The following is a 25,609-nucleotide window of genomic DNA, read 5'->3' on the forward strand; positions in this document are numbered from 1 at the left end:
ATGGATTTGTCATATTTCTTCGTTATGCATTGCTGCATTACCTGAATGAGTGATTTAACACTGGGCTGAAACACCATGTTGGCGTTGAGGAGGAAAGAGCGGAGGAGAGGCTGAGGGTAACAGGCCAGCTGGAACACAACACCCGTCAGCAAAATGTTCACATATAGGGAGTTCTGCATCATACTCTCCAGTTTATTGAACAGGACTGTTATAAATGGACCTACACAGAGGGAGAAGCGGAACCAGTGACTAATGGTTAGCACTTGCTGAACTTGCACAAGTAACATAAGCACTCAAATCTTTAATTTGGTCATCTCTACATTGAGAACCTGTGTACGGTTGAGCAAGAGGTTGTCCGAGGGGTCGTGCGGGGCTAAACACCCCAGGGGCAGAGCTGTCAGGCTTCGTTTCACTGAAGCGCTGCTCAGTCTCCACTGGAAGACAGTCCTCATCTGTCAGGCTGGGAGCAGGAGCAGTGTGAAATTCCCGAGAGGACTCCTCCGAGCTGCGTGAAAGAACCCTCCTCTCCCTTACACGTTCCTCCAGCTCCCTCAGCTCCTGGTGAAAAGCCTCAATGCTGATTCCCTGGTATTTCGAGTCTCCAGACAATGGCTCCGACGGCGCCCGCTCCAGCAACTCCTCAATCAGACGCTCAACGGACTCCAGACCCCTGCTTTCATGGGGAACTGTGGAAGTCTCGGTCAAGGCAGGAACAGGAGATAATCTCTGGCTCTCACTTTGCAGACACTCATGGGTAGAAGAGGGCACGGAGGTTTGATGTTGCAGATGTGGCATCACCTGCACCTGAGATGATTTCATTGCCGATCCTACATGGAAGTCATTGTAGTCAACCGGGCACATACCCATTGACCCGTTCATCCCTGACTCCACCACGCTGTTATTTACATCAGAGTCCCTTTTCACTTTCTTAACTTCCATTCTCTCATCCACACTGTCTGTGAGCTCCACCTGCCCCATGCCATTATAGAGCGGTGGATGAGGTGCCGAATGAGAGTGCTGGGATACGGTTTCCACAGCACCTGTTATTTCTGTGGAGACTGGTGCAGAAGAAGACTGGAGAGGTATAGAACTGGGAAGAAGGCTGCGTTTCTTACTGCGGGGTGTGAGACTGATACAGTTCTTGCTGATGGTAACATCCCACTCTCCACTATCTCGATCTGAACTGCTCCACTCTGCACGTGCTGCAGCCACCACTGCTGCCCTCTGCTGAGCGGGGTCCATTATGGAGAAATGCTCTTGTACCATACTGAGGGAGGGGTTGGACATTGGAGGGGGAGGTGGAGGAAGAGCAGAGTTTGGAGAGGGATTTTCTCCATCGTAAGGGGCTGACCAGTCTCGACAGGCCCAGGAGCAGAGCTCAATACCCTTCCGAGCATCACGCAGGTACTCCAGGTAGCCAGTCTCTCCTTCTGAAGCATCTTGGAGTTGGTGCATGGGGCTGTCAGGGGACAGAGGGGAGGAAATACTACCACGAGGAGAAGAGGGAGCGTTCTCTGAGCCAGACGAGGGGGGGTTGGCTTGGCCTCCTGAGCTTTGCTGTCGAATAAAGAGAGCGAGGCGGGAAGGAGTGTTGGGTCTTGGGTGAACCGGTGACTCTGAAGTGGGACTACCTAACACTGTAGGAAAAACGGAGAGAAAATACATTTTGTAGGCATGAACAGCAGCAAAGTTTTTTTTTCAGCGCAGTCTAAAAGCACATCTGTAAATGTGCCTGACACAGGCTTACCCTTTCCCCAAAAGGCAGGTTCATCATCCCGCTCACTAGAGGGTGCTGCAGTGATTCGGCAGCATTCTGGTATCAGGGAAAGGAACTTGTCAGCTGATTTGCCATAGAGGTCTGTTTCTCTGACTGCCCTTCGCTGACTCAGCATTACATGTGTGCATGGCAACAGATACCTAGAGACAAAAATTAAATAAACAGTTTTATTTTTTGCACACAAATAATAATTATTTTAGTCTCTTTCCCCAAAGTATGAGCAATATCAAATGGCTAAAAAAAAACACAAATAAGAATCTTATTATATATGACACACAAATATATGATCTACTCTACCGTTCATTACAAAACCTTGTAAGGAGTCTCTTATGCACAAGAAGTCTTCATTTATTTGATAAAAAATACAGCTAAAACAGTAATATTGTCCAAAAATGATTATAATTTAATATATGTCATTTACTCCTGTGATGGCAAGGCTGAATTTTCAGAAGCCATTAATCCAGTCATCAGTGTCACATGGCCCATAAATTACAGTAATATGTAGTTTTGGCACTCAAGTAACATTTCCTATTATCATCATCATCAATGTTGAAATAATAATATATTTTTGTGGCAACCATGATAACAATTTATTTAAAATTGATTTAAAATAGAAATCGCTTGTAACATTATGCCTTTACTGTCACTTTTGATCAATTGAATACATCATTGTGAAATATAAGTATTTAATTTCTTGTTAAAAAATCGTACTGACCCGAAACCTTTAACGGTGGTCTATGTAATGCATTGCAATTTGCAAAATGCAATGTCCAAATCCAACTATAAACAGCCAAAGCTTATTTTGTAGGCTTTCTTGATTGCAAATTGAGTCACACACCCAAGCACACAAAATACCTGAGAACAAGCTGGAGCATGAGGTCTTCACAGTTGAGACTGAGCAATGTCTTGAACAGACTCAGAGAGACCATGCACAGCCAAAGAGAGGGAAAGAAAAAACAATGCAACTTTAGTCACTCCACATTCCCAGGAATATACTGCTTCTTCAATGCTAAGTCTACAGCACTGACAAAACAGTGTCTTTTCTATCTATGTGTAGCGTATGTCAAACTAACCCGTGAATTGCTGCTGATGCGTGTGAGTAGTGTATCAAGGATGGTGTCGTTGTCATGGCGATGCAACAGAATGAAGCGCAGGAAGGTCTTAAGGAGGGAAGTTTCTGTGATACTGCGTAAAAACAAGTCCAGATATGCCGTGCTTGCTATCATCTCATCCACTGACGACTGACATGGGAACCATGAAAGAGAGAGAGAGAGAAGAAATCAAAATAAGAGAAAATGAATACTATTCAAAACATTGTTTTATAATAAATGAATATGGAAACTGCAATCTATGCCAAATATGGCTCACATCTTCAGCCCAGTTCAGTGTGGGTCACCTTGTGCAGAGCGGGGCCCATGACTGGAACCAGGAAGCCGTTGTGGAGGTAGTCAAGAAGTTGGCAGCGCACAAGAGGGTGTGCCACCTGTACTACAGCGTTACAGAATTCAAGACTGTTCATGAAAAGCACTAGAGAGGAGACACCCATCCAGTCCTCCCTCCGCAGGGTGTGCCAGTCGTCACCCCGTACCTCAATCTTCCTTGGCAGGGATGAATACAGTCCACTCAGCCCTGTCGCTAGCACCTGGGAAACAGAACAATGGGTGCCAACATTATTTCATGAAGTTCACCAATTTCAAACATAAACTGAATGAAAAAACATTTGCAATATGCACATCTGAAAACACAAAGCAAATGAAACCTATACATTTGATAAGTTGCAACAAATCTATTTGACTAATGAACTATATAAGTTGTAAATAAACGTATTAAGTTCACCGCTGCTTCACCCTTTGTAATAACACATTATGGTAAAAACACACAGGATCTTCCCTTTTATTTATTTTTTTTTTTTTTTGCTCAACTACAACAAAAAGTACAGCTCTTATTTCAAGCACAGTTATTGTTATTCCAACATCTCAGCAAGGAATAATGATACACTCACTTTAATAAAAATTCAGCAAAATGTAGTGTCCAGAATGGAGACTAATTTGCAATTTCCTGACCATAAGGATTTCTATTCAAATGACTGTATTGTCAAATGTGAACATTCACTGAATAATGGTAAACATTAATGCTCAAGTATGGTGAAGAACATCATTCACATCAGGGCTAGTTTTATATCTGGAACTTCATCATGTCTTCTAGAGCCACAAAACAGGCCACCAAAGAAACTAGCAGCTAGATCTTTGCATCACTAGCATAAAAATAGATATATGTGACACAAAGTAAAAAAATTAATAAATAAAGTGAGAGAGGAAAATGTTGAGAGGTACTGCAGCATGGAGTCCTAGATGAAACCTCCAGTTGCATGTGTTAAGTGGGTCAGATGAATGCTCATATATTATTCTCAAGAGAAAAGAGGACAGAGGAGAGGAAAGCCGCACATCCACTGAACAAAACTGAGTCCAAAACTGCAGCACAACTGCAGATGACAATTGGCCTTTTCATTCCACAGTAGCCAATGCAACCCAGAGAAAATACTACAGGACTTTATATCTCCACTGAAACAGCTCCAAGAGGCACTCAAGAAATGAACAAGCGACATTTCAATCGCATGGCACAAACAAAAAAAGGCACATCATAACATGAATAGAAAGGATCAATTAATAAAGACACACTAACAGAAAAACAGGAGGATACACAACAAAACACTCATGCTTACTGGGCAGAAGTAGGAGTTCTCTGCGATGTGACGTGCAACAGCGTGGCTGCTGGCAGAGGTTGCCATGACGAGCAGTAGCGCGTCACGGGCCTGCTGCCCCAGAGAGCCATCTCGATGAATAAATGGCACCAACAGGGAGAAGATCAGCAGGTTAGTGGGACCCTGCTGTACCGGTCCACACCTAAATATCAACTCCAAAACTGCAGTTTCCTTCGCCATGCACACACATACCTGACACAAACAAACATTATTTAGTTACAAATTAGGAAAACACTTTCATATTCAATTATGCACAAAATCATTGTACATTACAGCTGTATGCTCCCTTCATGCTTGAGCTCATATGAAATGCCACGTCTGCTTTATCAAATAACTAATAAGAGCATTTCCATTTGGAAAAAAACAACAACCAAAAAAACACAGCGACCCATTGCAGCCTAATCATTAAATTACAGGGAAAAGGTGTACAAGCCTCTAACCAAGTTCTAAGCTCAATTTGATTGGTTGTCATGAATGTTGTTCCAAAAATGTTGACTCTGGAACTAATGGAACTCAAGGACAAAGACCGGTTCAATGATTGTAATCTGCAAAATTCTGTGGAATCAATTTAAATATGGGAAAATGCACAAATGACAAGTCTGCAGAGCAGGTTCTGTGCAGGCCTGGTCTTGACTAATAATAAATGGTTCAAACAGGTGTCAGCATATGCCTGTCAAACACCTGATTTAGCAGCAGTACGAGGCTGGACTCTAGGGCAGCAGGGCAGCCCAACTGGGGATCCACACATGCTCCCAGCAGGCTTAGGAGTGGTTGTAGTACTGCACTGTGCAGGAGCAGGGGCTGATGTGACTGTCCAATCAGCATTTCAAACAATTTCAACAGCTCTAGCTGGCTGTCTGGATCCAGACCACGGCGCAAATGCCATTGAACCAACTCATCAAGGATGTTCTCCGCCACCACCATCTCCAGAATAGGACCCATTGCTGCAGACATTTCACAATCCATCATCACATAAACCAGCCTCTCATATATGAAAACAGCACAAATGTGATACAACACAAATGTATGCTCCATCGAGCTCACAGGAGAGTGTTTTAACCTGGTGATTCAATGTCTCCCCCTGCTGGGCTCTCTTCAGCTAGCAGGCACAGCATCTGATCTGTGTGATTGCGAACTGCAGTGAGATCATCGGCATAACCACCCACTGAAGACTCTCTCGGTTTCAACACCCCTGACACCTGACAAAAAGACAAATAACTGTTAAATTCTATTTGTGGCAAGGTCAAAGAGGAATAGGTATCTATATTGATGTAGTGGAAAACAATCCAAATAAGAGAGCACTGACATACACCAAGGAGGAAAACCTGTTGATGTGTGGGTGTAACTACTGTATGTATTATATTTGAGCATAAAAGGTCACTGACATGCCCTAAAGACATAAAACTATAAAGGCATTTGTTTTCACATAAAACACACATTTCCAAATTACAAATCAAGCAAATAAACCAAGTGTTTTTGACTTATTAATATGGAAAGACAACTGTGAGGCTTTTAGTCAGAGCAGCATGCAGAGCATTCATTTTAACCCTATAAAGCCCACATTATCATGTTTGATACATGAATTCGTATGCTCTCTGTTTTATCAACACAATCAAAACTCTGCTGAAAAACCTGTTGTACACAATCTACTACATGCCTTCTTCCCTCTGACTGATAGTTCATACTTCATTAACAAGTAAAAACACTAAATTCCGGAGTTTAGTTAAGGAGTTTATTTACACAATTATTATGAAAGAAAATAAGACTATGCTGTGTCTCAGTCTCACCTGTCTCCAGTGGTTTTCAAACACCATAAGACAAGTCTCAGGGTCGGCAGTGCATGGGCTGGATGGGGCTGCATGTCGACCGGTCCGAGTGCCTGGACCTCTTGGATTTAAACGACTCAGCCAACTCATCTTTGCGCACAGGCTGATCCAAATTTGATCAAAAGGTCAACAGGGAAGAATAAAGGGGAGAGAGGGAAGACAAGTGTGGAGAAGGAGAGAAAAGGGAAAAGGGGAAGGGGGGGTAAGGCGGCTCACAAAAGGCGTCCAAAAATCAAGAAATGAAAAGTTTAGTTTGAAGAAATAAGAGGTAAAAATCATAGATAGGATGGAATCCTGGTAAAGTCTGCAGCAAACGTCACTGTACACCAGTGATCAGTGTGTGAGCATGCGAGGCTTGTCTGCACTCCCTGTCATCCAGTTTGCTGTCGGCACTATACTCCATACCGATACATAGACTCCTCCACACACACCTGCAGGGACAGAAAGAGAGCGAGAGGTCATTGATGACACATTCACACCTGCAGGTAAAAACAACAGTACAGCCAGTCAGTATAAAGGTTAGATTCTGAGGGAGCTTCAAAGGGCAAGGCACACAACATAAATTCCATTAGGGCAGCAACTACACTCATAAGTGTAAAGTAAAGGATGCTGAAAAGTCAGCTTTGCCATCACAGGAATATTTTTTTTTTTACAAAATTCCATGAGGGCTGCAACTATTTTGAGAGTCGATTAACATACATACTAATATGATTAATATATACTCTAATGTTCAAAGATTTTGGATGAGCAAGTTTTCCTTTTTTTTTTTTTCTTCTTCTTAGAAGGATACATTTAATTGATCAAACATAACAGGTACTGGAGTAATGGACGTGTTGCCATCACAGGAATAAATTTCCTTTTTTAAATATACTATAGAAAATACTTGTTTTAAATTAAAATATAATTTCCCAGTATTACTGTTTTTACTGTATACGTGATCAAATAAATGCAGCCTTGGGGAACATAAAAGATTTCAAAAACATTAAAAAAAAAAAAAAAATGTACAGACCCCAAACTTTTGCACTGTAGCATAAATTCTTACTTTAATTAAAAAGCCACCATTTATTTCTGGAATTTTATTAAAGGGGTCATATGACTTTGCTAAAAAAGAACATTATTTTGTGTATTTGGTGTAATGAAATGTGTTTACGCGGTTTAAAAAGGTTAAAAAAAACTTATTTTTCACAAACTGTACATCAGTGGTCAGCAACAGGCAGAACTTTTTTGCAGCAATGTTTTATTTTGAGATTAATTGAGAGCTTTTAATTCGAAAAGCTTTTTATTCGCGATGCAGTCTAATATTATATTCTTTGCAAACAGGGACAACTTCGTTGCAGATAAAACACCAGGTTTGCATTCACAAAACTAGGTAGGATGAACGCATAGTTGTGTTTCTATTCTTCTTTGTCCTCGTCCTCCGTTAAAAAAAAAATAATCTGAATATTTGGTTTGATCTGTTCTGGAACAGTGTTGTGAATACAACTTAACCACTGATTTCTAGTTCTGTCCTCTTTTGGAAGGCCAAACAAAGTAGCTTCGCTTTCACAATGAAAAATAGAGCATGTCCACAACATGGCGGCGACAGCAGCAACAATACTACAGCAAGAATAAAAGTTACGCCTTCTTTCTTTGCGTGAACATTTGGGCGGTGTTATGCAAATCTTCCCACACAGTGACGCAGACATGTGGGGGTGTGTTTAAATGAGGCATTTTAGGAGGGCATGGACGAGTCTTAACTTTTATAAAGAATATCTCTTACTTTAGTCTTTGCAACTTTAGGGATCTTATCTATTCATGAACAGCTTGTAACACTCCAAAGACAAAGGAAACCTTGAAATCGCATCATGACCCCTTTAAAAATACATTTTATTACACATCTTGCCCAATCTTCATGTTTGCAAAAGGGAAAATGAACATCAAGGCTCCTGGGATCTGTTCATTCAATTTAGCCATTTCTGACAAAAACACATCATGCATGTATGTTTGAAGCAAAGTTATGGTACAGGATGTGAATATTAATCGAGTCATGGATATGTTGCGGTAACACTTTATTTTGATAGTCCACTTTTGATATTCTACTAACAGTAAGTAACTTTGCAACTACATGTCAAATAGCAGTCATTAGAGTATTAGTAATCTGTCTATCTTCTAACACTTTATTTTGATGGGTCTACAACATACAAAGAATTTGTATTTGCTCCTAGCCAGAATTTGTTAGTATAGCACCCTGAGATAAAGAATCAATGCTTGAAAGCAGAAAGCAATGAAAGGTTTAATCATAAATAAAGCACACTAGTAGAATGCAGCACACCAGTAGATCTCCATATAAGGTTCAACATCTAATCAATATGGTGTCTGGTGAAACAACTGCACCCATAATACAACAGGCAAAAGCACTCGCAACTCTAAATACTGCAAGTGGCAGCCTTACTGTATATTCATCTATGCATTCAGATGGCATTTCAGAAAACCTACCTGCAAAAAACATCTGTAGCAGCTGATTTTCTGTGATGTTACACACACATCTTCCTGTGGTCTTAACTAATGCAACAACACTTCCTGTGTTATCAAAACCAGTGACACATATTGTTTTAGTATTTGAGACTAATTTCAGTGCAAACAACAAGGAGGACAAAAAAGCAGACTTGAGAAATAGGTCAAAAAAATTCAAACACAAAATCAAAAGCTATTTTCAAGGAAGCACCAAACACATACAGACACTCCACCCTGCCATTCACTAAAAACTTCCTTGACCGTGACAAGAAATAAGGCTTCCTTCCCTACAAGAACTCCCTCATCCCAAGAAAGACAGTTCACAATTCCAATGACATAATGCTAGAGGCTGTCTCTTGAGGAAGGGCCCCTGTACAAGGGAGGAGCCATGTGTCAAACTCAAGGGGATACAAAGGCTTCTTGGTACTGTAAATTTGATAGTATGAGTCACAGACAAATCAATTACAGCAGGGTCCAATGTTCCAGACCAAGTCAAACAACATCTACTTACAAGTGCACAGTTTCTAGCCAGCAAAGAGGCAGTACGTCAGCTTGGCATAGTTTCTCCTCTAATTAGTTTATTGTCTTTCAGAGTGCCTACAGCCCAGCTGACCACTACTCCTCTGATACTCTGTCTCTCTCTCTCATAGTTATTGCTTAAGTCAGTCAGTCACTAGTTACATCACTGCCAAATCATACTGTGTGGCAAGCAGCAATGACTATGTTACTATCAACTAGGGATATGCTGGTATCATGTTGCAATTAATTGCTAATGCTTTTATAACAGTATACGGTATTATCATGATGTTGAAAATTAGTTGCAAAACAGTATTATCATAATACAGTATAACAGGTTTAATTTTTTTTATAACAAAAATAACTGAACATTTAAATAGGCCTACAATAAAGCAGTACACCAAAAAAATGTATAGGCTAAATAATTTTTTTTTTTTACACAGATTAAAGTGCAAAAGATTTATAAAGACCAATATGTATCACTTTACATTAAGATCTCATTAAATAACCTTAGTTAATACATTCACATTCACAATGAGCAATACCTACATTTTCAACAGATGTTATTAATCTTTGTTAAAAAAAAATACAACTCTTAGTTCATGTTAACTCATTAAATAACACAGTTGCAACTTTTGATTTTAAGAATGTGTTATTAAATATTGCAATTACCTAAGGTTGGCCACACACTAGACGATTTCAAGACCGATTTTAAGGCCGATTTGCACCCCCGAACGAATCGTTCTTTTGTCCAAAAAATCCTCTATTGTGTGGTGTCATTACGATTATTTAACTGCTCCCGATCGAGATAGTGTCACCGAACTCAAATTGTAAATATCAAACATGTTTGATATTTCCGACTCTTGATCGGGCTGCCTCTGACGTGACACCCACGAGAGCCAATGAGAGCGAGCAAGCATCACCTAACTGATGTTGCATGCTTCTATAGCTGAAACCTGGCAGCCCCTAACATGCCATGAAAGCAGAGAACATCACCCATATTTTTTTCTATACTTTGTTTATCCCTGTGAAACAGAGTCAGCTGACAATATTGATTGTCCTCTATTTGTTTTTCTTCTCTAGTCACATTTGATCTCGTGAGTCTCCGTGAGATCACGTGTCACTGTGAATTCGTTCCAACAATCATCAAGTGTGTGGTCTAGTCGAATCATCTAGTGTGTGCGTTCAGAGGATTTTAAGGCTAAAAATCGGTTCAACTGTCTTCTTGTCTGTGGTCTCCCAAGGTTTTAAAATTGGTTAATATTTGAAAATCTTCTAGTGTGCAGCCAGCTTAAGATTAATGAATGTTTTTTTTTTATGTTTTATTTATGTTAACTAATGAATTAACTAATTACAACTAATGAAGCCCTAATGTAAAGTGTGACCAAAGAATAAAGAATCAAAACACTTTCAAACACTATCTACGGCATGTTGTAGTCACTGATCTATATATAATAATCAATGGTTGTAGTCCAGATTAAAATGTAAAAAAGTTTTAAAATAAATAGCCTATTAAGTCTAAATATTTAAGTATTTGACGCTGTGATTGACACCATAGCGAATACAAAAATATGAATGGTTATTTAAATAATTTAAATACCTTTGGGGTTTCCTGGGTAACGGCTGCATTTCTGCCATATGCTAGAGAGTGAATGTGCGCTTTCATCCAGAGCATCTCTCAAGCGCTCCGCCATGCGCTTCTCATCCGTGCTTGTTTACATCTGTTGTGCATTGTGACCAGTTGATGGGAAAAAGTATTCTTAAAATGCATTCAAAATTCAGAATAATTTGTAATAAATAATTATTCTCTGCATTTTGAAGTGCTCTCGATAACAATATCGTGCATATTCATTATCGTGATATATCCCATTACCGAATACCGGCACATGTCTATTATCAACACAAACACATATTATATTCAGCACAATTCAGTAGGGTTGTGATGGTGAGGAAATTTTCCCACCGATTAATCTACGTGTGACAACACCGGTAATACCGGTATCACCGCGGGGGCGGGGGTGTTCCCTCTTTTCTCACTTTCCTTTGCTTTTAAATAGCTTGTAAAAGCGGCCTCCACAATTTATTTTCACTTTCAAATAGTGGCAATTTGGCGTAAAGCAATTGTTCGTTTTTGGTTCGTTTTAATCTTCCCTCTTTTCCTCGCTTTCCATCGCTTTTAAATAGTTCGTAAAAGCGGTGTGTGCATTTTACTTTAACTTTCGAATTAGCAGCAATTCGGCTTCAATTGATTGAATGCAACAACAAAATACAACGTTGTTGTAGAACATAGAACGTTTATTAGCAAAATGAATAAGAAAGTTGGAGGCTCAACATACACCTTTATGTCAAATAAAATAAATAAATTACACAAAGTTTAAATAAAGTAAAAATCAGCAAACAATGTGGAACCAATTAAATAAGATACAAATGTTTAAAAAAAACTCCCAAAATCACCTTAGATAAATGGCAAAAGCCAACAAGTCACCTGTTTCTCAAATCCCAAGATACATTTTTGGTAACTCACGAGACAAAGAGTTTTTACAAACACTTTGCTGGCTACAACATTCCAGCATAACACAACTAGTGGTGCTGTAATGGGACTAAACAGCGGAGATTATCTGAGCAGTCCAGAGTCAGCCAGCTCTGCCTGCTTAATGCCCCAGGGAAAACAGTCAGCTCCTTGTGTTTCACTGTGATTTCTTTATCGACCCTGCAACCACAAACACCACAGATGCACACTACTGGCGTATCAAGATTCATCTATATGTCTTTTAAAACATTAACAAATACAAACAGTTGTTACTCACCACAGGCACATGGTGTTTCAGAAATTGCTTCGTAGAAGTAACTGTAAGAATCAATATATCATTGATGAGGACAAACATGCTGAACCAAAAGATCATCTCCCAGCCAGTAAGGACACGTAGAGGAGACACCTGCATCATGTGCATAAACATGCACTCCCAAGTCATTAATTCAAATGCATACTGCTTACTCTGACTCATAAACAGTAAGAAGAGAGGTTCAGGCCTTCCCTTGGTTGATTGAGTCATCAATTCATACATGTTTTTGCATTCAAAAACAGCTAGATGCACAGAACAGCATGAAATTGAATCTAACATGAACCTTGTCTGTAAAGTTGCCTTAAAATGCAATGTTTAAGGGCTGAGGCTCTGAAAAAATTGCTTGAACAGTTTTAATCAACTTAAATATTCTAACTTATATAATCAATAAAATATTTCAGCATGAGATGTCAGTAAATTAAGCATTTACCAAAATTAGAGTTTTGCATACTTAATCTTCGTAAAACAGTATTATACTGACTACTACATTTTCCAGAAAATAAGTTGCACTGGGTCAAAACAAACAAACAATAAGTTTCAATGGTGTATATAAGTCCAGGGCTGGGCGGTATATTGAGTTTGTGCGATATATCGATATATTCTTTATGAACGATGCTGGCCCCGTCAGATGCTCTGACAAAAAGGCTGTGTGTGAGGCTGACAGAGACTCTACTTGAGCTGTTTAATGTGTTTGAGATGTGCGGTTTTCCTTAATGCATAACTTAAATTTTACAGGTATATTCTCCATCTGTAAATCTTAGAAAGTCATGGAAATATTTCCATTTTGCTGTCAGCAGTGCATTCTTTGCTAATCTCTGCTAAACTTCAGTGAACGAGTGCCGCCGTGCGCATGCGTGCCAAACAGACAGAGTGCAATTATTCTGACTAAAATATATATTTCGCCAAAATATTTGTAGTTGGACAATGTGACACGTAGAATTTTAAACCTACAAGTAAGTGTATTTTTATGATGGCACTAACTATTAAGTGACTTTAATGTGGTAATCAAAACAGCCTAATACAAATCTGTGTTTTTATTTGTTCTTATCTGTTTTCATTTTTAGTCTAGTGAATTTAACTTCTGCTTTAAAGGCATTATTTTTGTTTTTAGATGTTTTTAGATCAATGTTAAAATGAAATATGACTTTGACCCTTTTTGCACATAATATATAGCCTTACATTGTTACTAGACATGTGCCGGTATACGGTAATACGATATATCACGATAATGAACATGCACAAAACATGAGCACATGAAATACGCTCTGGATGAAAGCGCACATTCACTCTCTGACAGCAGATAGCGTTAAACTGCAGAAACACAAGCCCGGAAACCCACAAACAAAACAGCTGCGCTACTCTGTTTCTGAAACGTCTTAAAATTATTTAAACAGCCGTTCAATTATGTGTATTCGCTATGGTGTTCATCACAGCGCCAAATACTCAAATATTTAGACTAGTGTTGTCAAAAGACCCGGTACTTCGGTACCAAGTCGGTACAAAAAAAATGAAAACATTACAGTACCAGGTTTTTTTTAAGTACCGGTGGTACCGAGCTCCCGGTCAACCCGGTTCTTGATGCGCTATCCGAAAGGTGCGCAGATGTGCTCTCTTCAGAAAAGCACTGAGACATGACTACATCAAAAGGAGGAATTAAGGAAAGGAGCGCTTATTTGATTACAGCCGTTACTGAGGAAACCTCTCTCGCGCTCTACAAGCGCCTTCTGCTGGCAGAAAATGAATTTGCATATATATGCCACCAAAAATAGAGTGAAAGGCTGTGGAAAACACCACTTCTGTTATGAATATTATTAAATATTTTAATTTGAATGTCAGATTGAAATGAATGCTGTTATTAGAGTAGTTAATCGTATAATGAATTATAACTACTATAAATATTATTACTACTATAATGTATAATAATATTTATTAATTATAACTACTATAATGAGCATTAGAATGAAGTTTCTTTATTAACTATTTAATGCTCCTATAACTTTTATTAGGTTAAAAAAACAAGAGGACATGATGCGATTTACTATTTTTACACACAAGAGGCTTTTAAATAAATTATGAATCTAAGATATGCATTTTAGAGAATGAACAAATAGTTAACATTGTGTCATATCAGTCAGAAAAGCAGTTCTGGGTTTTTTTTTTTTTTTTTTTTTAAATAGCTAACTTAAATGTTATTCTTCGCTGAATAACTCTAAAATGTTTTCAAAAGCCCTTTAAAATTAAATATGTACACAGTTTGAATTAAATGAAAGTAGTCAAATTTTTTAATTATGTTTTTGTGTTTTGCTTTGGTACCGAAATTGGTACAGAGAACCGTGGATTTTTACTGGTATCGGTACCGAATACTGAAATTTTGGTACCGTGACAACACTAATTTAGATTTAATAGGCTGTTTATTTTCAAATCTTTTTACATTTTAATCTGGACTACCACATGCTCAATACTTTACTGTTCGGTCACACTTTACATTAGGGCTTCATAACTTGACATTACTTAATTCATTAGTTAACAAACTGCCAATGAAAAATTATTTCATTAATCTTTTTTAAAATCAAAAGTTGCAACTATGTTATTTAATGAATTACATGAACTAAGAGATGTATTTTCCCCTTCTGTTGCAAATGTATCTATTGCTCATTGTGAATGTTAATACATTAACTATGGTTAACTAATGAGATCTTATTGTAAAGTGCTACCTATTGGTCTATATAATTCTTTTGCACTTTAATCTGTGTAAAATCTTTAACTTTATAAATTGGTTTGTGTGTGTGTGTGTATTGCTTTATTGTATTTAAATGTTCAGTTATTTTTGTTATATTTTTGTTAAAAAGTCACTAAACCTGTATTATTGACAACCAAGGCTCGAAATTGCGCCCATTTTTGTCGCATGCTCCTGAAATTTAATCTGTGCAGGGCTCCAAACAAAAAAATCGAGTAAGGAGCCATTGGCTCCTATAAGAAAAAAACTTAGGAGCTAAATAATTTTTTTAGGTGACACAGAATAAACGTGTTTTATTTATTTTACGATTATTATTATTTATTTATTTACATTTCAATCATACTGTCATGTGTTTATGTCTCATCTTTTCTTGACTTTATCAGCATTTTAATCCATCTTGTAGATGACCTGGGAACTAAGGTTCACTTAAAGTGGGAACTAAATGTATTTTCCAGCTTGAAATCTACAGTCACAAAGAACTGTTCATTACACAGAATCTGTACCAGTATCACGGAGCATAAGCATCACTTGGCCACTGAGTGTAGCTTGGGCTCCTCCTACATGAGACATTTCAGTAAGTTGTACTGTAGGCTCTCTTATAAAATAGCCTACATTTTGATGTTAATTCATGTTCATTATGTACTATTATTAGTAAAGAGAAAGATTAAATGGGTCCACTTGCCCTTGAACTGAGGCGCTAAAGCGATCGCGCCTGCCGCATTAAGGAGCGCCAAAACTGTATTGTTTGAATTTGGTTATGAAATCGGAATAATTTTAAAGCTGGTGCTTTTTATTAAAAAGTGACAAAGCACAGAGCTTTTTGCGATTACTGGACGGCAGTTGCACTTCAAATAATGAAGTTCACGCATTAAAAGAACACAGACCAAGATCTTGTTTAGAAGAAGCCATAGTCATTATTATAAACGAGAATTGTTAACGATATTGCCAATATTCACACAGCTGACAGCTTTACCTGTTCTAGTTTGTTCAAGTTGTGCACGAAATAGACGCTGTTTTTTCTGCACTTTCCCTTCTTTCGTCTCCGTCATGTCTCTCTCGCTGCACAGCGGAGCTGCGTTTATCAGACTGTGTGCCTTAGCATTGATGTGCGGCAGAGAAGAGGACTGTCTGAAACTCTCTTTTTCCACTAAAACTTTAATGCGCATCGTCTCAGTTTAATACGTGAACATAACAAAAGATTTGATCGCAAAACAATTAGGAAAAAAGGCATTACATTCAAATTTTTAAGTTATAAGATGTAAATATATACCCAGATAGCAATAACACTCGGGCTGATTCTGGCTGAAATGCGTCTCTGTCGGTTCAGTCTCGGCATCGGTGAGAAGATAATGGTCCAGAGCCACGCCGACTCTACAAAACACTTGTGGCTGACAGACGGCTTTTTTTCCCTCTGGGCCGATCTCGGCTGAAAGCTGTTGTACACGCGGCAGGTCCACACTCGATGTAGTTGTGTGTATTAACCTTCGGCCCGAGTTCGTTTTATCACAGACGGAGCGCTGCTAGAATGAAGCAAAACTTTTTTAGCGGTTTAATCCTGAGGAGCTTTCGGCGGCAAACCTCCAAATACTAACTCACAAAAAACGTAACACACAAAAAAATAATTAATTACCCAAATAATACATTTTCAGTCGCATTACTTAACACTTGCTTGCGACTTCAAAATATATTTGGGAGAATTTGTGCGAGTGCATATAATTGTTGGCGTGTGACCTTTTTTCATTTCTCTAAAAACGTTCAGAGTATTTGCCTTCTGAGTGTTGAGACGGTGACCTGTCTGCTGTTCTATGAAACATTAGGCAACAAAACCAAGGTGTCAGGTGAGCTAACTACCGCGGGAAATGTAAAGGGCTGAAGAAGAGAGAAAATGAAAAAAGAAACACTGACAGATTTCTTTTATGAACCGCCTAAAGTTACAAAAAATGGTGCTGGTGATAGCGTATAGAAGTAGGGCTGCACGATTAATCGCATGCATTTGTCATGCGTGTCTCATCAGTAAAGCCGGTTCCGTGATTAGCGGTAAATGTCTGTCACCTGTTTTCAAACGGGAGCGGCAGTTAATACACAGAGCCGTACTTCACTGACAAGCTACGCAATATTCTGTTCATAATTGAGATTAATCGCATTCGATTATGAACACGATATTGCCTAGCTTGTCAGTGAACTACGGCTCTGTGTATTAACTCCCGGTGCATTTGAAAACAGGTGACGGATATTTACCGCTAATCACGGAACCAGCTTTACTGATGAAACACGCATGACAAATGCATGCGATTAATCGTGCAGCCCTATATAGAAGGCGTGCAGTTTTCAGAGAGAATGGTTGAAAGTCTTCGAATGGCTCCGCTATGAAAACGGTTCTATGCACTGTATTTACTGTAAAGCCTGTGGGATGGAGTTTGCAGGTAACAGCATTCGCCACTGAATGTAAACATTTCGTAATTGTTATTTTACAATGTGCGGTTTTGACATTATCGAGTATATTGCAAAATCCAAACAAAACACACCTACAGTTAGTGCACACATACATGAAGTTAAGTCTATTAGTTTAGATTAGTGTGCGTGCACATTTAGAGTGTGTTCTTTCACTGCATGATTCAGTCTATTAATATGCATCACAAAATTGAATATATGGGGCCTTTATATAATTCCATATAGTTAAAAAAATCAGCATGATTACAAATGTAATATTGATTTTATACAACTGTTCAATAAATAAAATTAAAAAAAGTTAATATTAAGAGACTTACGTTTTAGACACTATATTGCCTGTTTTTGCTCTATTTCGCCAACAAAAAAAATTCCAAACACAGTCACAGCCAGTGTTAATTTTGGCAGGCGTTTTTGATTTAGTCTTAGTCTTGAGACGAAAATGCTTAATAGTCTTAGTCACATTTTAGTCATTTGAGTCTTTCATAGTTTTAGTCTAGTTTTAGTCGACGAAAAGTCATTGCATTTTAGTCAACTTTTAGTCACTACTTTTAGTCAATAGTTTTAGCCAAACTGTAGTTACCAGAATTTATTTTTGGTAGCTATTTTATATGTAGTTTTCAAATTAAAATAATCATTAATTCTTCTCTCTTTAGACCAAATCAATTAAGCTTATGAGAAATTTGAATCAAGGACTAAATTTGGAAAATCTTGAATAAATTATGACAATTTTCATTTTTGGGTGAACTTTCTCTTTAAGTGAAAAAGGAGCAACTTATAAAAATAGTGTGTGTATATATATGTATATATATATATATATATATATATATATATATATATATATATATATATATATATATATATATATATATATATATATATATATATATATATATATATATATATATATATATATATATATATATATATATTTTTTTTTTTTTTTTTTTAAAGAAGCACAATAAGTCAAATACAATAGAGATACAAATTAAACTCTTTTTTCAGACACAGTGGGTTTTACTTAACATGTATACATTTATTTAACATCTTTTGTTGGTTAACATTAATGACAGATAGGTATTTAATTTGGAATGCTGTCCTTTTAAGACGGAAGGCATGCATGAAATACTGACACACGTTCAGTTTTCACCCACCTGTTCACGTTCACTTAATCCATAACCTACTGTATTTACGTGAGATACTCTACACGATAAACATTTGGACTGCTGTGTGTGTATTTGAGCGCTGAGAACTGATCGCGCGCTGTATATGAGAACCGAGGAAGTGGAGCGTGCGTGCGCGCGCGCGCGACAGAGAGAACACTTCTATCAGCGTGATTTCGCCTATCCCGCCTTCACCAACTTTAAGTTAATCGACAACGAATTGTGACTCCCGGGAAAAACGGGACGTCTGGTTACCTTATCCATACCCCTTCGGGTGCTGAGGCCATTGTTTCAGATCGCTAGTTCGCGTTTTTTGTAGTCTATCCATCCACTGCGGCTGCTATACTGACTAGATATGCAAACGCCCCTTATCTGATCGCAATCCAATGAAAGGGACGCACATTTTTAAAAGACAAAAGCCTATAGGATGCATTTTGAATGTCTGGTAGTCCTCAAATAACATTATAGTCCAGTCTCGTCTAGTTAACGAAAACGCGGCATAGCTGTTTCGTCATAATTTCGTCATCAGATATTATTTTTAGCTCGTCAACGTCTCGTCTTCGTCACAGAAAAAATGTTCGTTAACGAATATTTTTCGTCGTCGTCTTCATTAATGAAATTAACACTGGTCACAGCGCTGTTTTACGTCTCTAAACGTAGCGCTGCTTTACGTCTCTAATTTAAAGTTTCAAATATCAGTATTCAACATTTTATGTTTACAATATTAAAATATTATTTAGGCATGTGTAACTGCAGGTTAAACGCATTCATGTCCTACATTAATCAGTGTGTAAATGCATCTAAATGCCATTTCAGATGCAGCTTCTGTGTTTCCCTCTGCATTGCAAAGATGAATTTTGTTGATTGATACTTTCATTTTCTTTATAACATCCCAAATATCTTATTATAATTGACTGATTAAATATAAGAATTTGACTCAAATGATAATTCACACTTTTAGAAAAAGTGTAAAAATGACCATAAAAGGTAAAAATCAATTTAAACTTATTAGAAAAGAATAATTTCACTGCTGTGAACTGACCACCACACAGAATATGAAGAATATACAAAATTTTAGGAGTAAGCGGTCCACTGTAGTCCTCAAGATATCAGCACAGTAACACTCAGTCAAATTATTGCCCATATTCAGCCAGCCCTATATAAGACACATTCAGAAATCATCTAAAATACCAATAAATAAATATGGGCCTGCATAACACTCTCATTACCAAAAATGCAAGTGTGCTTTGCGTATGTTTTATGTGCTTAAAGTCCGCATGAAATCAAAATTGACTTTATTTACTTCACTAGTGCACATTGGAAGTCTTGATGTGAACAATTAATCCAGGCAAGTTAATCCACTCAAAAAAATGTTTGTTTTGGTAATCTTTAATCAAAATCTGAACATTTGCTTCCGCTCTGAAATGTAGGGCCCTATGATTTCCATGATGCAGAAAACCCGGACGGAATCGTGGAATCCAGTCATAAAAACGGAATTCACAGTTTAACGCGGAATGTCACGGAATTCATCAAATTTTTAATTAATTAATCAAAAGTAGGTCATTACACTTAAATCAAATCGCGATATGGACTAGTATCTGTAACAATTAAGCCGCAAAAGTCTATTTAAATATGAATCCAGCATGTTCTGCGTGTCTCTGTTAATGAATGGTTGCAGGCACGGTTTCGTTTATTATATACAGACACTGAATTGCACGCGACGCTCACAGTGATTTCAGCATCTGCCCTCTCACTAAATGAGGACATAAACACATGAACAACATCTCTGAGAGTGACTTCATGAGCATTTGACCGTTTGATTAGAGTAAAACTAACGTCATATCACATACACAGAACTAGGGCTGTGCAATTAATCGCATTCGATTGTCATGCGCATCTCATCAGTAAAGCCGGTCATGTGATTAGTAGTAAATCACAGCAGGAGGCAGCAGGAGGCGCCTCTGGAACACCAGATACAGCGTTTCCTTGGATACAGCTGTAAACAAAGCTGAACTATACAGAGACAAGATGAAAAGAAAATACTACGTAAACTTTTCAGAAGACAGTCAGCTCCCCTCAGAAACACATTCATATAAACCCCCAAATCAATATTGAATATTTTCTTCCAATAGTTCTTCCAATAGTGCATCATGTACAGTGAGTGATCAGCCTGCTACAGTATTTTTCTCTGTGCGTCTGTCTTCAGTGTTTCTGGCCTGTGTTAACGGGCGTTAACAGACTTCATATTTTCACATAAATTAAATTTTGGAAAATTACTGCATTGCAACGCAGTTTGTGCAAGTCCAAAACATAGAGTTGCAATAACGCAAAAAATGGCCGGTTGCCGATCGCGTAAAGGCCAAAGTATTCGGCCGTCCACGCACCATCGGCAATATGTTATTTTCGTCATCAAAAGGTCTCACAGACAGCCGCGCACCCCGTGGTACTGCACATGTGTCGAGCTCATCCGTCTGCGCTCATCACTTTTGAAAGCTGTGCAAACGTGGCTGTGCACGAGACGGAAAGGAGAACGCTGAATGTGAAGTGTTCCCGGGCCTTAAGTTCCGGGGGCAGCTCCTTACATTCGGCCATCCTACACACATGACACTGACCGCTCGCTCGCACCAGCAGGAGGAGGAGGGGTCAGTGTTACTCTCTACACTGCACTCAGCCTGAGGGATTCCTACTCTTTCAGTCATTGAGGAGACCTGGAAAACAGCGCATACCACAGGAATGGTATAATGGAAAATATTAGTGGCTTTGAAACCGTGACATTTTCAAATCGCGGTATACCTTGAAACCGGTAATCGGCCCATGCCTACACACAACATTTCTGCCATGTTTTAATTTTAATAGCAAATTAGTAAAAGTAAATAGTAATTTTCAATAATTAAAAGATAAATGAAAATTATGCCTTCATTTGATAACCAGAAAAATGTATATACAAAACACTGAATTTCTGAGCGGAAAAAAAATTATAAGGCTACTTTGAGAAAAACAAAAAAGAATAAATTAAGTTGTTTGATGCATTCAAATAATTAGACATGTTAAAACACAAAATTTTGGTAACAATAAAAAATATGGGGAGAAAAAATAAAACATTTCATAGGGCCCTAAACATGTAATTAATTTTTGTTGATTTTTGTTTAAATTCATGTGAAAATGTATACGTTTCATGGTTTTAATTAATCAGACATGCTTTTTGATTAATAAACTTTAATTTAACTATTAAAAAGGAATCGAGAAAAATTAAAACAGAAAAAAAAAAACCAAAAAAAATAAAAAAAAAAAAAAACGGAATTTGGAAAAAAAAAAAAAAAAAAAAACAGAAAAAAAGAAAAAATATAATGAATTTCATAGGGCCCTAGGAATGGCATTCCTTCTCTGATGACGTCAGTTTGGCGGCTTGGGCAGAATATCCTTAAACAACCCTCCAACTGTTAGGTTGTTATGAGTGAGAGAAAGAGGAGAAGCGCAAAAATCAAACCATGCTCTCTATTCAATATTTCGTTTCAGCTGGAAATATGTCAAATAAAGTCAGCAGCAACTTCTGGTTCACACAGACTTTAACATTCATTATATTATAAACATCATATAAGTTCCAGCATGTTGTAGATGATAAAAAAGTGAGACATATTCTGGAAAATACAGTATTTGTTCATATAACAATTAACAAAGTATATCTTGAGATACAAATTTTGTAGTACTTTTTAAAACAATATAAAACACACTGCTGCTAAATCAATTGCAAAAACTGTTATAGCAATGGCTTTGCATGTCAACCTATATTATATTGCAAGGCTGTTTGAGAATGTGAAAGAAGAGGAAAAGGGGTGGAGAGAAAAAAAGAGAGAGATAGAGAAGCAAATGGAGAGGGCTCTCTCTCTTATAGCCCTGAGGTCAATGAATCATTAGCCAGGTGTCTGTCTTGGCAGCTCACAGGTAAAGTCTCAATGGTAGGTTAGCAGATCAGGAGCAGGTAAACATGCAAGTGTAATTACTAGATTCACATCACTGCATTCTTTAAGCTGATGAGGTGGATCTAACCTAATGGTTACGGATCTGTGCTGCTACCACTAAGTAAAAAGAAAAGGGGTTAATGAGATAACAGGTCTGCCCTTCAATAATCACTGTACCCTCAATCAAGACATTGCTCAAAACACACTATCCCTAAATATACAGTAGTCTCTTTAAACAAGGATGTTTTCTACAAGATTCACAGTACTCTGCAAATCTGAGCCAAGGTTATTTAAAAGAAAGGACATCTGAAACGAGTCTTTACCACCAAATGTTTATACTTCCTTATGACTCAAGTTTTAGGCCATGCATTTACTTCTCTTTTGGCATGCTTCATATTTATGCCAATTAAGGCAAAAATGGAAAAGGTGAATCATAAAAAACTATAAATGACTAAATTCACAGGAATCCAACTAGAGAGTGTTGACCACTGACGGTTGGAAATAATGAGGAGAACAACAGAACAGAGCGAGAGAGAGAAAGAACGAGTGCATTCCTTGGGTTATAATCATCAAGGGTTCAAAGTTCAGTCATTCTGACACTGAAATGAGTTTAGGACTGCTGCAGCATTTTCTGAAGGAAAATAAACCTGAACACAACAGGTCAAAAAGACTCCAGCAATTGTGTGTGTGTGTGTGTGTGTGTGTGTGTGTGTGTGGCACATAGGGGGTGAAGACAGAAAGACAGACAAAGAGAGTCTGAAGTACATCTTCACTAGAGCACAGAAGCTTATAGGGCTGCACGATTATGACAAAAATCATAATTGTCAATTATTCCCTTGAAATTGTAATTGCGATTATTAATTACGATTATCACAATTTACATTAAATTATGTTTATATCATTGTTTGATGCAGCTGCATGTCATATTTTTATATGAAAATAATACTAAGTGCTTTACTATAGTATTAAGCCTCAAATGTCAACTATACATTGGATTGATTTCTTCTTTAAATTATAAAAAAAGTAAAAATATGAATGGTATTATAATGTTATTCTAAAAACTAAAATCAAAAAAATGGGAAAAACCCTTAAGATAACATGTAGAAAAAAAAAAAAAAAACGCATCTTAAGTATGCAGAATAACATAAGTGGACTTTGAACGATTAATTGCCGCTTTGAACGATTACGTAATTGTGGCATCAATAATTGTAATTGCGATTAGAAATTCAATTAATTGTGCAGCCCTAGAAGCTTATATGGTTTTATGGCACAGAAATGTTAATCTAGTAGCTGATATTATATAGACTTTATGGAGCAAAAGTATGATTGAATCAGAGCTACTGCAGACAACTAAAACAATATAAATGGGATGTGAAATAAAATATTTCAAAAACTTAAACATATTACACTCAGCTAGCTGCCAAGGCAGCAATTTTCATTTAGTTTGAGATAAACTGCAATAAAAATTTATAAAAACTATATGGACATACAAAAAATGACAAAAACTCACAACAAACTTAGGCCTACTACATATTTAATTGCATGAAACAGAAAACATGAAACAAAAAAATCCAAATATTAATGAAAACTATAATATTACCCCAATTATACTAAAATAACACTGCTCATAATCATAATAGACATCAGCTTTTCCAAGTAAAAATGGATGCAAAAATGGGCTTTACACAGAATTTGTAACAATAAGATGAAGGATCAATTCTGTCTTTGATAAAAGTAATCAATAATTTGTAGCTGAGAGGAACCCCAGCACCTACACCTGAAATAATGAAATACTAAGCTAAAACCTGTCAAACACTGAATAATACACTATCAACAGAAATAAGGCTGAGAACCTACTAGAACATTGTTACTTTTCTGCAGACCCCTCAAAAACTCAATTTCCACTCATAAACCTGCAGTTATATCCTGTTATAAAAACAGAGCATATATTCAATCCAAGAACCAGGAATACTGTCTCTCACATTTATTTATAAGTACAGTGACTTCATGTACAGTCTTCATAAAAAGCTTAACAGGCTTTTATATGAATGACACATTCCAACTCAAAGGAGCTCCTACCCAGTGCTGTAGCCATAATCATATTCATGAGAGATTGTTTTCAACCACACATCACATTTGTGTGAATAAACTATCATAATCAGACTTAAGGTTTGACTCATTTAAAAACAGGTTAGTAACAAAGGATAGACCACATGATTATATATGATTTGGACTGAAATAATGCACCATAATTATCACCTGCCCCAAAGCCAAGTGTTGAGTAACTTACTCTGGTTACACAACAATCATTACGAAGCCTAGGGTTCATCACTTATGACAACACAAACATTTTAGAGGTTAAAACTGGGAACCACCACACCATTTACCATAATCATGCAGGTCAAAAGCCACTTATAACAGCACAGTAAAAAACACGACAACAAAATTGCTTTAATGGTTCATACCAAGAAGCTGACCTACAAATACCTAACCAGCTGCCAATTACATATTCAAGTTAATGCCAATGCAGCTCCGTCTTTCTAATTTTTAGCACGAGTACTTCTGTGTCACGCTACACACATTCTCACGCGGTGATGTGTTGTTTTAAACACATAAACTAGAAACAGAGCGGTTAAGAACCGTTATTCTGTGTGGTTATGTCAAGTGGATAACAAATCAAACCTAATTATTGACGCTTTCAACATTAGCATGGTTTATAGAGTATATCTTACGCATATTTTCTACCACTGCCAGTGATATTTTTCTCGTCTCATCTGTGTAGAGTTTCACCGTTAGCCGCACAGTGAGCTCGCAACGGGTCAGATGTGATTTGACGCTGTCCGTTGAGCTCGCGAGCCAAGCGGTAAACGAACGGTGACCAGACCACACAGCGCGATTCGACAGTTAACACCTGAGCAAAAAAATACTTACGCAAGCGAGTGTTGTTTTCCGCTTCGTCCTCCGCCGTAACCTGTCTACCCTCAAACAGCGAATCTCAAATTTGTCAACCTCTCCCTTCGTCCCGCAGCCATCTTTCTCCTCAGATTCCACGGACACACCCACGCGCACGGGACGCTGTGACGTCA

General features: G+C 37.6%; 1 protein-coding gene across 1 annotated transcript in view; it reads right to left on the reverse strand.

Moving 5' to 3' along the window:
• Positions 1 to 25,609, reverse strand: part of LOC109096796 (FHF complex subunit HOOK interacting protein 1B) — a 31,064-nt gene extending 5,455 nt beyond the window's left edge. The window contains exons 1-11 of the mRNA XM_019110451.2: positions 25,455 to 25,609; positions 6,326 to 6,795; positions 5,599 to 5,737; positions 5,220 to 5,482; positions 4,500 to 4,730; positions 3,174 to 3,419; positions 2,851 to 3,018; positions 2,633 to 2,712; positions 1,748 to 1,917; positions 330 to 1,637; positions 42 to 220 (exon numbers count right to left, since the gene is read on the reverse strand). Of these exons, the coding sequence (XP_018965996.1) occupies positions 42 to 220; positions 330 to 1,637; positions 1,748 to 1,917; positions 2,633 to 2,712; positions 2,851 to 3,018; positions 3,174 to 3,419; positions 4,500 to 4,730; positions 5,220 to 5,482; positions 5,599 to 5,737; positions 6,326 to 6,454 (2,913 nt within the window). The 5' untranslated portion in view covers positions 6,455 to 6,795; positions 25,455 to 25,609. The remainder of the gene's footprint in view (positions 1 to 41; positions 221 to 329; positions 1,638 to 1,747; positions 1,918 to 2,632; positions 2,713 to 2,850; positions 3,019 to 3,173; positions 3,420 to 4,499; positions 4,731 to 5,219; positions 5,483 to 5,598; positions 5,738 to 6,325; positions 6,796 to 25,454) is intronic.

The sequence above is a fragment of the Cyprinus carpio genome, chromosome B9 (assembly GCF_018340385.1).
Source record: "Cyprinus carpio isolate SPL01 chromosome B9, ASM1834038v1, whole genome shotgun sequence".
NCBI lineage: Eukaryota > Metazoa > Chordata > Actinopteri > Cypriniformes > Cyprinidae > Cyprinus > Cyprinus carpio.